The sequence below is a fragment of the Rhagoletis pomonella genome, unplaced genomic scaffold, assembly GCF_013731165.1.
Source record: "Rhagoletis pomonella isolate Grant_MI unplaced genomic scaffold, Rhpom_1.0 Rhpom_scaffold_01767, whole genome shotgun sequence".
Lineage (NCBI taxonomy): Eukaryota > Metazoa > Arthropoda > Insecta > Diptera > Tephritidae > Rhagoletis > Rhagoletis pomonella.
Genome location: NW_023460322.1, coordinates 1 through 11,527, shown reverse-complemented (window position 1 = coordinate 11,527; position 11,527 = coordinate 1). Strand labels below are relative to the sequence as shown.

Below are 11,527 nucleotides of genomic sequence, written 5' to 3'. Positions count from 1 at the left end.
TAAAGGCCAGTTTCTCAATGTCTGGTTAACACTAAGTACATGTTACACATCTTTACCGATGTTATCGACTACCTGTTATATATTATGGTGTCGATCATGTCGATAACGATGTCTAACCTGCACTTAGTTAACCAGACATGAGAAACTGGCCCTAAATTGCAAATGCTTAATTATGTACGTAAGTATATAAGGACTTATGTATTGTATTGTATGTACGCACATGTATGTATGTATGTAATTAAAAATATTTCTCTTGATATTTAAACTGTATGTACATATGTATGTAAGGGTGGCCATGCATAAATGTTGCAACTACTATATATCTTTGTGAATGCGAGAGCATAAAAAACTTACTTAAATGATTAAGGAATAATTCGATTTTATAGTCGTACATACAGGTTTTCATATACATGTATGTAAATATGTTCACCTGCCCGTGTATTTAAATAAATACTTACATACATATATAACTTTTGTAAGAGCGTTACACTCGCTTCTATTACATGTACATATGTACGTATGTATATATGTACGTACATACATACATATATTATGTATGAGGTTTTCATAATACTTACATAAATATATATATAAAAAATTGTTAAATAGTAGAAATAAGTACATATTTACTTTAAGTAAAAATAAAATAGTAATAACAACGAAAATGTTGTAGGTATTTATTAGCGTAATACATAGTAAAACGAAACAAAGACTGTTCAAATTACAATTAAATTAGTTAGTTAGGGACTATTGTTGTATATAATAAGTAAATTGTTGTGAGAGTGAGAGTAAATAATTTAATTACAAATGTGTAAGTTTATTTCTGTGCTAAGACTTAAAAATGATAATGTGTAATCATGCGTACGTACACATATTTGTAAATTTATATTGTACATTTGTGTGTGTGTGTGTATATGTCCAGCGCTAATGTTGAAGAAAAAATTGCAAAACGGGGGTGCGGATGCGGAATCATAGCGCAAAAAAAATTTGTATATTTTTTACATCAATCCACGTAAAATCGACTAATGGTTGGAAGAGACAATTTTTGATTTGGATAAATTTTGGTCAGACCTTTTCTTTTGCCATATAACGAAGATCTGCCAAAGGAAAAAAAAATGTTTCGAAGGTTATTAAATATGCACAAACAAAATTCTAAATTTCATAATTTCCGAGATTTCGCAAGATTTTGTTTTTAATATCTCGAAAATTGTTATGGTTACAACAGTTTATATATTTAGGCCTATAAAGAAAAAATATGTATGTATGTATACAAACAAATATACAGCATTTTGAAATAAAAAAAAAATCCTTAAACCAAAAACTTACAAAAAATCCTTCAACTGATCTTAAATGATCCTGAAATTTTCAAGGCGTTTTTAAACTTGAAGTTTGATTTTTTTTTACTATTTTAATAAAGTTATCTTAAACATTTTTATATAATTTTAATTTGTTTTTAATTTAGTTTGCAATAAATATTTATTCCACGTTCAAAAATTAATATCTTTAAAAAAAACGCATTTTTGAAAATTTCATGCTCTTTAAGATCAGTTAGAGAGGTGTTGTATAAAAAAGTAAGCCAAAAATTTGTACAAGATTTTGCGTTTATGTTTTATTTAATTTAAAAATTCTGTAATTCGTTTTATTTTTCGCATTTTGTAAATATAGTTTTTATTCATTTTTATAGCTACAATAGTTTTTAAAATATATTGAAAAAACAAACTTCCAAAATTTTAGAAATTGTGAAATTTGGAACTTTCGAATTTTTTTTTTGTTATTGCTTTGGCAAAAATTTATATGATAAAATAAAAGTCCTGACCAAAATTCATCTAGACCAAAGGGGGTCAACTCCAACCATTGGTCGATTTGATATGGATTTACCCAATGTAGATTCGTATATATAAATACATAGGTATGTGCTTATACCTCTATGCATAAGTAAGTACACATACATACATATACATAAATATGTATGTGAATATGTGAGGAGTAAGTATGTAGCTTGAGAAGCTTAACTTATCGAATGTTGAATGTTGAATATTGAATGTCTTGCATTTGTTTTAAATTTAGAAAGTGCAACTGTAAACTATTTGTTACTATTTACACCACCCGCATGCACCTAGGAGTATCTTACTATGTACTATTTACTGTAGATTAGCAAAAATAACAGAAAAAAAATTGTTTAAAATAAATTTTAATTCAATGAAATGAACCACAGTGTACAACTATTAAAATAAATACATACATACATACATATGTATGTGAGTGTGGTAAATGGTATGTATGTTAACAGGCGCATCTGTATGTATTTATGGAATTAAAATAGTGTGGTAGTAACTACAGTAAGTATACCCTGCATGGAAAATCCTAACAAGTGAAACAAATTTCAGGTTCAGGACTAGTTCTTTATCACCGAAAACGAACCACTCCGATGGTAATTAGATTCTTGCCAGTTAAAAAGCAAACGAATTGTGGTATTTTTTACATAACTTGTTTAGTCTACTTTCTAAAACTGCATATCGCTAGCTAAGAGTAAAAAGTTGCTAAGTCCACTTTTTCTGAAAAATTATATTTTGTTGCAGGAAGCAGGACCAATTAAAAATAATTCGTTTCTTAAAATATCGGACTACCTAAGTACAAATCGCTAGCTTAGAGTGAAAAGTTGCCAAGTCCCAATTTAAAAATTGTATGGGACACAGTGTTCGGAGAAGCAAAAAATTAGAAGGGCTGTTACGATTATAATAAAAATGCATCATCGTAGTATTTTTGTTATGCTAAATCTGAATGTGCCATAAAATTTTTAGTTTGACAGTTGACAGCTGTCAAATCAACTGCTAATTTCTCTAAAAATAAGAAAACCTCTTTGAAAATACCACTTATTAGGATTTTAGGTACGAATTTTATGTCAAAATAAAATTTTGACAGTCGACAGCTGTCAAACGGACTGCCAATTTCCTTAAAAAATCAGAGAATCTTTTTGAAAACGTTACTGATAAGGTTTTTAAACATGCTCATCACGAATTTTACATCAAATTAAAGCTTTGAGAGTTGTCAGCTGTCAAATTGACTGTTAATTTTTCTGATAATAAGAATATGTTTTTTTAAATGCTACTGATAAGGTTTTTAGACACGCTAGTCACGAATTTTGCGTGAAATTAAAACTTTGAGATTTGACAGCTGTCGAATGAGCTGTCAATTTCTCTAAAAGTAAGGAGAATTTCTCAAGAAGTAAACGTACTACGTTTTAAGGCTCACTGATCTCGAGTTCTATATTACATTCAAACTTTTCCAGTTGAAATCTGTCAAATCAACTGTAATTTTTAGTTGAGTAACACAATATATTTGTTAAGCAAAATTATTGATTTATTATATTTGATCGAACATATTTAAAATAAATTTATGATCAAATTATGAATTAATAATATATTATAATGCTATATGTTCAGCCCAAACAATTTTTTAAGATTTTTTATATCAAATTGGTGATTTCCGAAACTAAAGTTTTCTCATTCAGGTTTGAATTTTTGTAAATGAGACAACAACCAGCAAAACTGTTAGTTTTTTACCAGCTAGTCTTAAAAAAACGCGAGTTTAATTGAATTTTCCATAGTTTAAACTTTTATATTTCAATTCCCAAAATTTTCGCGCTTTTTTTTGTATTGAGCTGATTTTTTTTTTGCTAAGTTTAAAGTAGTACAGCCGTTATTAGAGTACAACTCCACAATAATCTTTTTTTCGCATTTCAGGCTTTCAACTATACAAGTCAGCTATTGCTGAAAGCCTGAAAAGCGCGGAACGCCTGAAAAGCTTGTTTTGGAGTTGCACTATTAGACTTAAGAGAATGTATGGAATTCTTCATCTTTAATAAGAAATAGCCTTTTCTACCCTTTTTCAAAATCAATTTAAGGGAAACTTTACTTTACGGCAAATCGTTGTGTGCGTGGTGAGCGGAAGGGAGGGAGCGTGGCACCTCCCACACCCCATTTTAGAGAGGGCATGAACTGCCGTTTTCAAAAATTTAACTCCCAACTGCCGAGGCGCCATACAGGTCCATTGGGAGTTCTTACAAAAATGGGCAAAAATTAAAATTTTTACCTGCGTTTCTGCTTGTTTTGAGTAGATGAAGGCAATAACTTGAGCCTTTCCGTATCGCCGGACAAGAGTAGGGCCGCCAAATGTATTTAATATTTCTTGTGCATAAAAGTGAGGACCCCAGGCTCTATCTAGGGGCTTCCATTGAAAAAGTTCTTTCTTCGTAGGCGGCCTCTGGTCGAGCTTAAGGATTATAACCCTTACTAAAAAGAATTCTCCTTTCTGTGTTGTCGAAGGAATCGGGCGTAACACCTTTTTCACAGAACACCTTTCTTTTGTCAAGTATGATCCTCTGGCAACATGTACACGTGGTAAATAAACACGTAATAAGTAGCTTTGTAACCAGCAATTGATGGTATTTCAACATAGAATTAGTTAATGTTAAATTTATAAATGTACTTTTAAACAAAAGTGTATTCTTTTAGCAACGCGTGCATGTGATAAACATTAATTTCGGCCCGCCCATTCCGACGTAATATATGATATACGTATATATAGCCGTCAATTTAGATGGAGTTTAATCACCTAGTCACATTTTGTGTGAAGTTCTTTTGGTAGGAATGTTTTTCACCTCACACCCTTTTCTTAAAAATAGGAAAAAGAACTAGAATTTTTTTATTGTGTACTTTATAATTCCTATCGATTATAAGGTCGATAATTTATTTATACTCATCTTTAGGGCGCTGTGTTGACATTTTGCACATTTTTGTAAATTTTGTGTTTATTTACTTATATTTGGTGTATTATTGCATTAAATAAAAGCTGATAGATTTAACTAGAGTTTATTTATGGATATAGTTCCGATCTGTCGAGTATGCCTCAAAACTTCATTATCCTATATAGATCTGGAGACTCCTTTCGAGCAAAGCAATCCTGAGAGCTTCCACTTGGAGACTCATCAATCAAGCATGTTTACTACATATATGGATTGCTTCCGAACTTGTACGCAATTAGCAGCAGCTGATCGAGAGGAGGAAATGCCTCAAAGTATTTGTGAACAATGCGGGTTTGAATTAGAAGTTGCCTGGAACTTCATTAAGAAATCTGTATATGCAGATACCATTTTAAAAGGCAGCCTAGAAAGCAAAGAAAATGTAAGCATTGTGCTTCTTGGTGATTTTGAAGAATATGAAACAGAATTCGAAGTAGCAGATGAGGAAGTATTGTCATCAGTCAGCGATGATGTAAGAAGTTGCTGAATTTTTAAGTATAAAAGCTGTAATAAAACTTAAAACAGTTTCCTGGATAACCAAAAACATTAATTGCTTTTACAGAAAAATGTCGTAACAACTTTAAAAGAGGAGGAAGATGGAAATGACAATATAACCACGCAAGAAACGGAAAACCAAGGTAATGTGCAATGAAATGATTATATTAAGAACTTTCATATCAAGTTTTATGTATTGCATTAGCGTTGATGGTGCTTTGTTTACATTGTGGCTCTTATTTTAACCCGAAATTTGAGCATAGCCATAATACAAGCTCTCCTATTTTATCAATAAAACTAATCGAAGAGGACTCTTTGAATAGAAACTTGAATATCGATTATTCAGAAAATAATGAAAAGGATAATGAGTCTCTGAATGAAACGATAACAAATGAATCTGCACCATTAATAGAAGCCGAAAAGCATTCCATCTTGGAGTTAATGGACGTTGGCATAGATGGTGGAAATATAACCCATGAGAGTTTCGAAGAGGATGATGTTAATACAGAGAAAATCATCATCGATGATAATGAAATCGGTAAAAACAAAAACATTCAATACGCACTTTATGTTCAAACAAAGCTAATACTTATCTTCTCATAGATTTGAACTCTGCCTTCTACTGTTCAACTTGCCTTCAATCATTTGAAACTCGTCGAAAGCTATTGCTTCATTCTCGAACTCATAAAGCCTTTGATGGAAAAGCTTCTATTTGCAAAATTTGCCATCAAAAAGTAACTAAAGGAGAAACAATACGTCAACACATAAAAAACAATCATTCAAAGATTATACAGTGCAGTGAATGTGAATATCGATGTCAGGAAGTTAAAATGGAAGACCATGTGCGTCGAACTCACGACAATTCGATTACCTTTCCTTGTAACTTTTGCGGTCAGTTAGAATCTATTATGAACATGATTGATTTAAACAAAGATGATTTTTGCATTCTTCTTAGATAAAACGTTCTTCTCTCAGACCTTATTAAATACGCATCATAAGTACCACCAACGCAAAGAAGTTAGTGTCAAATCTGATGCCTGTCAAATATGTGGTAAGCGATTTTCCACACAACACTACCTGCGCTTGCATTGTGAAGTACATCGTAACGAGCGACAACTTCACCAATGTGACTATTGCGATAAAGTTTATGTCAGTAAAGTAGCTCTGGAAAATCACATCCGCCTTCATAAAGGCGATACAATAAATTGTGATCAATGCGGTGTGTATTAATTTCGAAGTAGATATTGCACATTAAAAACAATACGAAAAATTTCAGGGAAGCAATTTGTACGCCAATATGAATTAAATGTACACATGCGATTCCATACTCGGGATTATCCGTTTGAATGTGAAGTGTGCGGAAAAAAATTCGCTATAAAAGGGCACCTGCGCACACACATGTGGAGACACCAAGGATTGAAGCTACAATGTGAAGAATGTGGAAAGCTATTCACTTCAACAAAAGCATTGCAAGAACATTCTTTTGTACACAGCGAAATGCCTTTTCCGTGCAGTTATTGTGGCCGGGGATATCCCTCCAAGCAAAAGTATCCCAAATTCTGCTTTTGGAATATTGAGTTTATTAATTGTAAATAATTTATATGTTCACAGATTTAAAGTACACCTTAAATCGACGCATCTTATTGATCTAACAGAAGAGGAACTCCTTAAAGTTACAAAATTACAAACACCGAAACCTTTACATAGAAAAAAAACTTACTTTAGTACAAGCGGACAGTGTTATGAAAGAGATTGAAGTAAAGGATAGTGGTGGAGATGTGGCAAACGACATAGAGGAAATGTTGGTTAAACTTAATTGATACTTATGTTTGAGAATAAATAAATGTAATTGAAATCTAAACTTATTATAATGTTTTTTATGATTATATCTTATCTTATTATTAATGATTATATCTCTGTTACACGTCCCCGGTAAATGCTTTTTGTTTTTACTTTTACAATAAGCTGATCGATTTCCTCGACATCCGTCACTTTATGAACACCGCCGATATGGCGTCGCATCCTAAAAGTAATATGGCGAAACTTATCAAATAGAATATACATTGATACATGTTTATTCCAAACGTACTTTGATTTTTTTACAAATCCCTTGTCGCATATAGAGCATCGCAACGGTAAGCCTGTGTGCTCTTTACGATGCTGTAGCATTGTTGATTGATGAGCGTACTCTTTTCCACACAAGTTGCATTTATAACGATGACCTTCATGATGCCGGACGTGCTTATTCAAAACATGAACATACTTGAAACATTTATTGCATTTCGGACACTTGTATGGTAGTTCGCCAGAATGACTTCTTAGATGGATTTCAAGATCAACAGGCCGCGGATACTGCTTTGAACAAACTTTACATTTCAACGAAAGCCCAGTATGGCATTGTCTATGAAGCTTTAGACCGCCTTTGTAAAAGAAAGATTTTTCGCACTGGTCACATTTGAATTGGGGTTTCCGGTTTTCTTCATGAGTTTTAATATGGGTTTTGTATGCATTTTGAGTAAAAAATTTTCGCTGGCACTCGTTGCAACTTATAGACCTCTTTCTATTCGCCTGATGGGTCTGTTCGTGCCTCTTCATTCCAACTGCATCTTCAAAGGTAGACGCTGAACAACAAAGAAAACCGTATTTTTTTCACAAAACAATTACTTAAAAAAAGTGCGGAACACATCATTGAAACTTGAATAAATGTTATGCGTTAACATTTTCTTGTGCATTCACCACTTTTTCAAATCCAATATTATTCAAAACCAAACTAATCGGAGCTTTACCGAAATCTATAAGTAGTCCGTAAAGTACAAGCTCAAGGGCTTTAAAATAAATATATTTATTTATGGGCAGGAATTATTTATGCACAGTTTTTTTTTTATATGCAGAAACTATAAAATTGCAGAATTTATTATTTAAATTCTTTAGATCGCGCCTTTGGTTAACTAGAAACAATTTTGAAATTTCATAAAAAAAATATCCCTATAACGAAAGTACATAACTTTGTTTATCTAGCTAATGAAATGTATGTAGTTGTTGAGTAAAAGTGTTCGATTCTTTACCGATTTAGGAAAAATACGATAAATATATGATTATTTTAATACAAACTTACGGCATGCGTAACAAAGCATTATTTGTTCATTTTTTGGGGTGAAACCGAGATATATGTCGTTTGTATTGATTTCCCTTTAATGGTTTACTGCAGTATTCGCAAATAATCATAGAAGATGCTCCACATGCGTTGGTAGCACTTTGCTTACCTATTTCTGGAGCCATTCGTGATAATTCCTTTTCCGGATCATCGATGCTGTTGGGTTTATATTTGAGGCGTTCCTCTAAACATACATTCTTCTTGGAATTCTTTAAATGCCATAATTCTGTTTCTTCCATTTCCGTGAGTAAATAATTCTCCGAGTTGTTGTTGTTTGTGGACTGCCGATTTTCGGGGGAACTATTCAAAGTGTCTAAATCGTGAGCTTCTCTTTGTTCTTCAATTAAGTATTCAATAGCTAAATGCTTTCAATGCAGACAAATTTTTTTTTTTTCAAGATTAAAAATGTATTACATATTTCACATGCATACACACATATGTTCATATATATATATATATACCTCTTCATGTGATACTTGCTCAGATTCGCAACAATTGGAATCATCGTACTCTTGCATATTTATCCACTCGAAACGTTCTGATTGATGCTTACATCCAGTGTCATATCTACATAGCTCCTGATCAGACTTTTGTGCTTTTCTTATGAATCTGAATGCATTTATTAGCTCATGTACACAGTCCTTGCATAAGTAATGCATCTTCATTTGGGATTTTGGTGACGTCTTATTTACATCCAGTTGTGTACATAATTGAAAGCATTCCATTAACGTTAGTGGTTCATTGATGTCGTCCATCGGCATATACCAATCATAAAGCTCTTTAAACTGCTTTTTACATAAACACGCCCGACATATATTTGCCATAGCCAAACTCATTGCAGTTTTATAAACAAATTAAGATGAGATAATCCGATAACCCTTAGATACGGGAATCGATTTTTCTGTTGCAACTACCAATAATTACGAATCGATTTCTAATTTTAAGTGATGAAAAATGCTGAATTAGGTTTGTTCCACAAGCTAACCGAAGAAAACTCGGACTAGAAAAATTGGTGTAGTTTTGTGTAAAATTCGGCAAACATTTGTTTATCGCAGTACCTATATTCTCCAAAAAAATTGTCCGAGTAATGTTTGTGTTGAAAATAATTAAATGCAAATTTTGTAAATTTTTTATTTGCTGAGAGTTTTGTGCAATTTTCCTTGTTTTCGTACGATTCGAAAATTGGAAAACAATAAACCTCGGCCATTGCTTATTTTTTTTTTTATAAAAAATCAGAGATATTATTTTTATCGATTGGTATATTACAAACCGTAGTCCGGTTGCTTAATGTAATTAATGTAATTTTATTGGTTTTTTCAATAAATACAGCTATTTTGTATTAAAATTTAAAGATACCATCACGCTTGTTCTGCCAGTCGGACGATTTTAAAAATCTTTTTCGAGGATTTCTTAACAAAAAGTCAAAAATATTCCCACTAATTTGATGGATATGACGTAAATGATGTGTTTTTAAGAGCTTCAATTTAAAATATTTATTACGTTCGTTACAAATGTATTTTGCAAATCGCACCAATTGCTTTAAGGGCTTCGTCACACGGTCCGTATTTATTGACGTTATCCAAGTATCGCGCTATTTATTGACGGTGTAGCATGCAGTATTCATGGTTCGTGATCTATATCGCAAAATTTCTAAACATTTTGTAATCTGGATCGCGGATCGCAATACCGTCAACAAATATAGAACGTGTAGCACTTTCAAAACGCGATCCATACATTTCGTCAGTGCATCTTTTACTCTCATAATGCGAACATCGAGAACGTAATCGCTCTGCCTTCGCTCTCGGTGCTTAAAACCTTTCAAAAGAAATTCAAAAAATTTTAATTAACATTGGAAATTTTAAAATATATTTGGTTCATACCCCTCCATTTTTTTGTGTTCACACGAAGATTGATTACTATTTCACTTCCTTAATTTGATGACAAAATATGTAGAATACGAACTTGCATAGCCAAGTATGACTGCACTTTAAACATCTCGTTTACACACCACAAACATGTGTACATCCCTTATTTATGTGTGGTTGTTAAAAATATTACCCAAGAATTTTCAATGCGTCAAATAATTTTAATTCCTAATTCATTACTGCAAGCTCTCCCGCTTTCTCAGTAGAATGTTGGGTTACATTTCCATTCTTCCTTTTCCCTTTGAGCGATACAACGAAGTTTTCTATTTCGGGCAAATTAATCTTGTGCACGTTCTTAATATGTCGGCGTACTCTATTTTTTTTAAAGATGAAAATATGCATTTTTATCTTAAAGGTAAATTACTTTATAGGCTTACTTGTACATTTCGGGGAATTCTTTTTCACAAATTGAACATCTTAACGGCAACCCTGTATGTTCTAGACGGTGTCTTTGTAGTGTCCATTCATATGAATATTCCTTCCCGCAGTCCTCACACTTCCACTGTAGTCCCTCATGTAATTGTGAATGCTTTCGCAGTGTGGACATTTTTGTAAAGGCTTTTTCGCATTTATCGCATTTAAATGGCGTATCACCCGTGTGGCTTCGTAAATGCACTTCAAGATCAATAGAACGAACGTAACGCTTCTGACAATACTTGCACTGTATCGTTTGGCCTGCATGTTTCTGTTGGTGTACAAACAGATTACCTTTAAACAAAAACGATTGCCCACAATCGTTGCAATGAAATAACGGTTTTCGACTAGGGTCGTGCGTCTTCAAATGATTTTTGCGTGCCGTTTGCGTAAAGAATTTCTTACCGCACTCCCCACAAGCAAATTTTCGCTCTCTATTACTTTCGTGTATATGTTCATGTTGAATCAAAGTGCTGCGATGTCTGAAGGTTCGAGCTAAGTAAATACTTTTAAGTTGCTTGTTGCAAGATATTGTAAAAAATACCCACTAAGGTTATTAACAAATGTACTTACGACATGATTTGCAGAGAAAAACTTCAATACTTCGTGTACAAGAATGTCGCAAAAGTTTAGTTTTTCTTACTGTTTTTCCGCAAATATTGCAAAACACGAGTTCTTTAACTTTTTTTGTTTTGGAATCATTTATTTTTGCTTTCCGTTGGATCTTGAAATCAGCCT

At 32.6% G+C, this 11,527-nt stretch overlaps 2 protein-coding genes across 3 annotated transcripts; one reads left to right on the top strand and one right to left on the bottom strand.

Moving 5' to 3' along the window:
• Positions 1-4,270: 4,270 nt before the first annotated feature.
• Positions 4,271-7,157, top strand: LOC118752719 (zinc finger protein 58-like). 2 transcript variants are annotated; one of them, XM_036487603.1, is made up of 8 exons: positions 4,271-4,797; positions 4,933-5,273; positions 5,364-5,439; positions 5,502-5,834; positions 5,900-6,187; positions 6,252-6,515; positions 6,573-6,843; positions 6,908-7,157. In XM_036487603.1, exons 2-8 carry the CDS (start codon positions 4,998-5,000, stop codon positions 7,050-7,052), a joined length of 1,653 nt encoding a protein of 550 aa, XP_036343496.1. In that variant the 5' UTR covers positions 4,271-4,797; positions 4,933-4,997; the 3' UTR covers positions 7,053-7,157. The 2 variants fall into 2 exon arrangements, with proteins under 2 accessions (XP_036343496.1, XP_036343495.1); XM_036487602.1 differs by having other exon boundaries at positions 4,271-5,273.
• Positions 7,158-7,168: 11 nt separating this feature from the next.
• Positions 7,169-11,522, bottom strand: LOC118752718 (zinc finger protein 3 homolog; the record flags this gene model as incomplete). The annotated part of the gene is made up of 7 exons (XM_036487601.1): positions 7,169-7,319; positions 7,386-7,917; positions 8,560-8,815; positions 8,912-9,298; positions 10,556-10,688; positions 10,753-11,284; positions 11,363-11,522. Coding segments are annotated over 7 exons (2,115 nt in total), but the record flags the coding sequence as incomplete, so codon positions are not given.
• Positions 11,523-11,527: the final 5 nt, after the last annotated feature.